Source organism: Penaeus monodon, chromosome 35, assembly GCF_015228065.2.
Source record: "Penaeus monodon isolate SGIC_2016 chromosome 35, NSTDA_Pmon_1, whole genome shotgun sequence".
NCBI lineage: Eukaryota > Metazoa > Arthropoda > Malacostraca > Decapoda > Penaeidae > Penaeus > Penaeus monodon.
Genome location: NC_051420.1, coordinates 10754271 through 10756461, shown reverse-complemented (window position 1 = coordinate 10756461; position 2191 = coordinate 10754271). Strand labels below are relative to the sequence as shown.

General features: G+C 24.9%; 1 protein-coding gene across 1 annotated transcript in view; it reads right to left on the bottom strand.

The window, feature by feature from the left end:
- Window positions 1-1425, bottom strand: part of LOC119595229 (Down syndrome cell adhesion molecule-like protein Dscam2) — a 27646-nt gene extending 26221 nt beyond the window's left edge. Inside the window, exons 1-2 of the mRNA XM_037944393.1 lie at window positions 1384-1425; window positions 1-32 (exon numbers count right to left, since the gene is read on the bottom strand). The exon at window positions 1-32 is cut by the window's left edge and continues 32 nt beyond it. Coding sequence (XP_037800321.1) covers window positions 1-32; window positions 1384-1425 — 74 coding nt within the window. The remainder of the gene's footprint in view (window positions 33-1383) is intronic.
- Between the last annotated feature and the right edge of the window lie 766 nt (window positions 1426-2191).

The window sequence follows — 2191 nt, the reverse complement described above, 5'->3', positions numbered from 1 at the left end:
TTTCCTGACAGAGGAATTACATTTTCACTTGGCTGAAAAAGGGCCAATATATTGAAACACAAATAAATACAACTAAAGGCAAAAATAGGTGAAAATAATTGTTATTGAATTGATAACGATAAGGATAATAAGAATAACATATTGATGAAGATTAAGATAATGATAATGATGATATAAAGATGATCATATGAAAGATAGAAAAGAATAGTAGTAATAATATGAGGGCTAATTATATCATAATAATGATGATAGTAACAGTGATGATAAAGATAAGATAACAATAATGATGATAATAATTATAGTAATAATAATAATAATGATGATAATAACAATAATAATAAATAAATAAATAAATGATAATAACAATGATTAAAATGATAATAATAATAAAATAATAATAATATTAATAATAATAGTGCTAATAATAATTATATCAATAATACATTAACGGTTATATAAAAATAACAAGAACAACAACGATAATAATGTTAATAATAATAACAGTAATATTAATAATGGTGATAATAACAGTATTAATAGAAATAATAATAATAATAACAGTAATAATAATGATACTACTACTACTACTACTACTACTACTACTACTACTACTACTACTACTATACTAATAATAATAATAATAATAATAATAATGATAATAAAAATAAAGAGGATGATTATTATTACAATAATAATAATGAGGATGATAATAATAATAATGATAAGGATAACAATAATAATAATGATGACAATAATGATGATAAGGGTAATAATAATAATAATAATAATAATAATAATAATAATAATAAAAGTAATAATAATAATAATATTGATAATAATAATAATAACAATGGTTACAATTACAGTAATGATAGTCATGATGATAATGATTTTAATAGTAAGAGTAGTAATGATGATGATGATAATAATGGTGATAAAGGTATGTTGATGATAATAAGGATATCTACGATAAGGATGGTGATAATGATAATAACAACAATAATAATGAAAATAATGATAACAACAGCAACAACAACAACAAAAATAATAACAGCAGTAATGATAATGATGTTATCAATAATAACAACAATAATAATGAGAATGATAACAATAAGAACAAAATAAAAATGATAATGATAATGATAATAGAAATGATGATAATAATTATTATTATGATGATTATTATTATGTTTTGTATCAATACTTGTTACGTTTGTTTGTGACTGCTTATGCGTCTATATCGATATCCACGTGCATGTGTGTATATATACGAATACGTAAGTTATACAGCAGTGCCTCTGAAACTGCATATCCTCTCATCCATATTACACTGTCTATGCATTCATCATTCCCAGCGGGCGAATTCGATGTTAAAATTCAAACGCTCCAGCCTTTGTAGCTTGTAAATCCAGGAACCATCGCCATGACGGAAAAAATGTATACGATATACTGGATAAAACCAAGTCAAAGTACAAAGGTAAACGGAGAGAGAGAGAGAGAGAGAGAGAGAGAGAGAGAGAGAGAGAGAGAGAGAGAGAGAGAGAGAGAGAGAGAGAGAGAGAGTTTGGATAATGATAATAGTAGTGGTTTTTGTAATAATAGTGATAATGCTAAAATAATCAGTAATAATAATAATAATAATAATGATAATAATAATAAGAATTATTATAATGATAATAATAACAATGATATTAATAATGATAATAATGACAAGGATAATAATAATAATAATAATAATAATAATAATAATAATGAAGATAATAGCAGTAGTAATAATAATAAGCATAATGATAAAGTAATGATACTAACTTATAATGATAACTATAGGAACTATACTAACACTAATGAAATGAAAACAAAGAAACGAATTATATTATTATCATACTATTGCTTTCAGACTTTTTCTGCAATAGTTTTAACACAAAAAAATAAACGTATACATTCTTCACGCACACACACACACACACACACACACACACACACACACACACACAACACACACACACACACACACACGCACACACAGACACACACAGACACACATCCGTATATATGTATATATTGCATCTATAAATTATTTTATGACCCTTTTTCCTCTTTGTTAGAAAGGGTATTGAAAATTGCAACTCTTGACGAAATTTGCAAGAAGATTCACCGCACATAAGCAAAACATTTTACGCGTCTGAGCCTG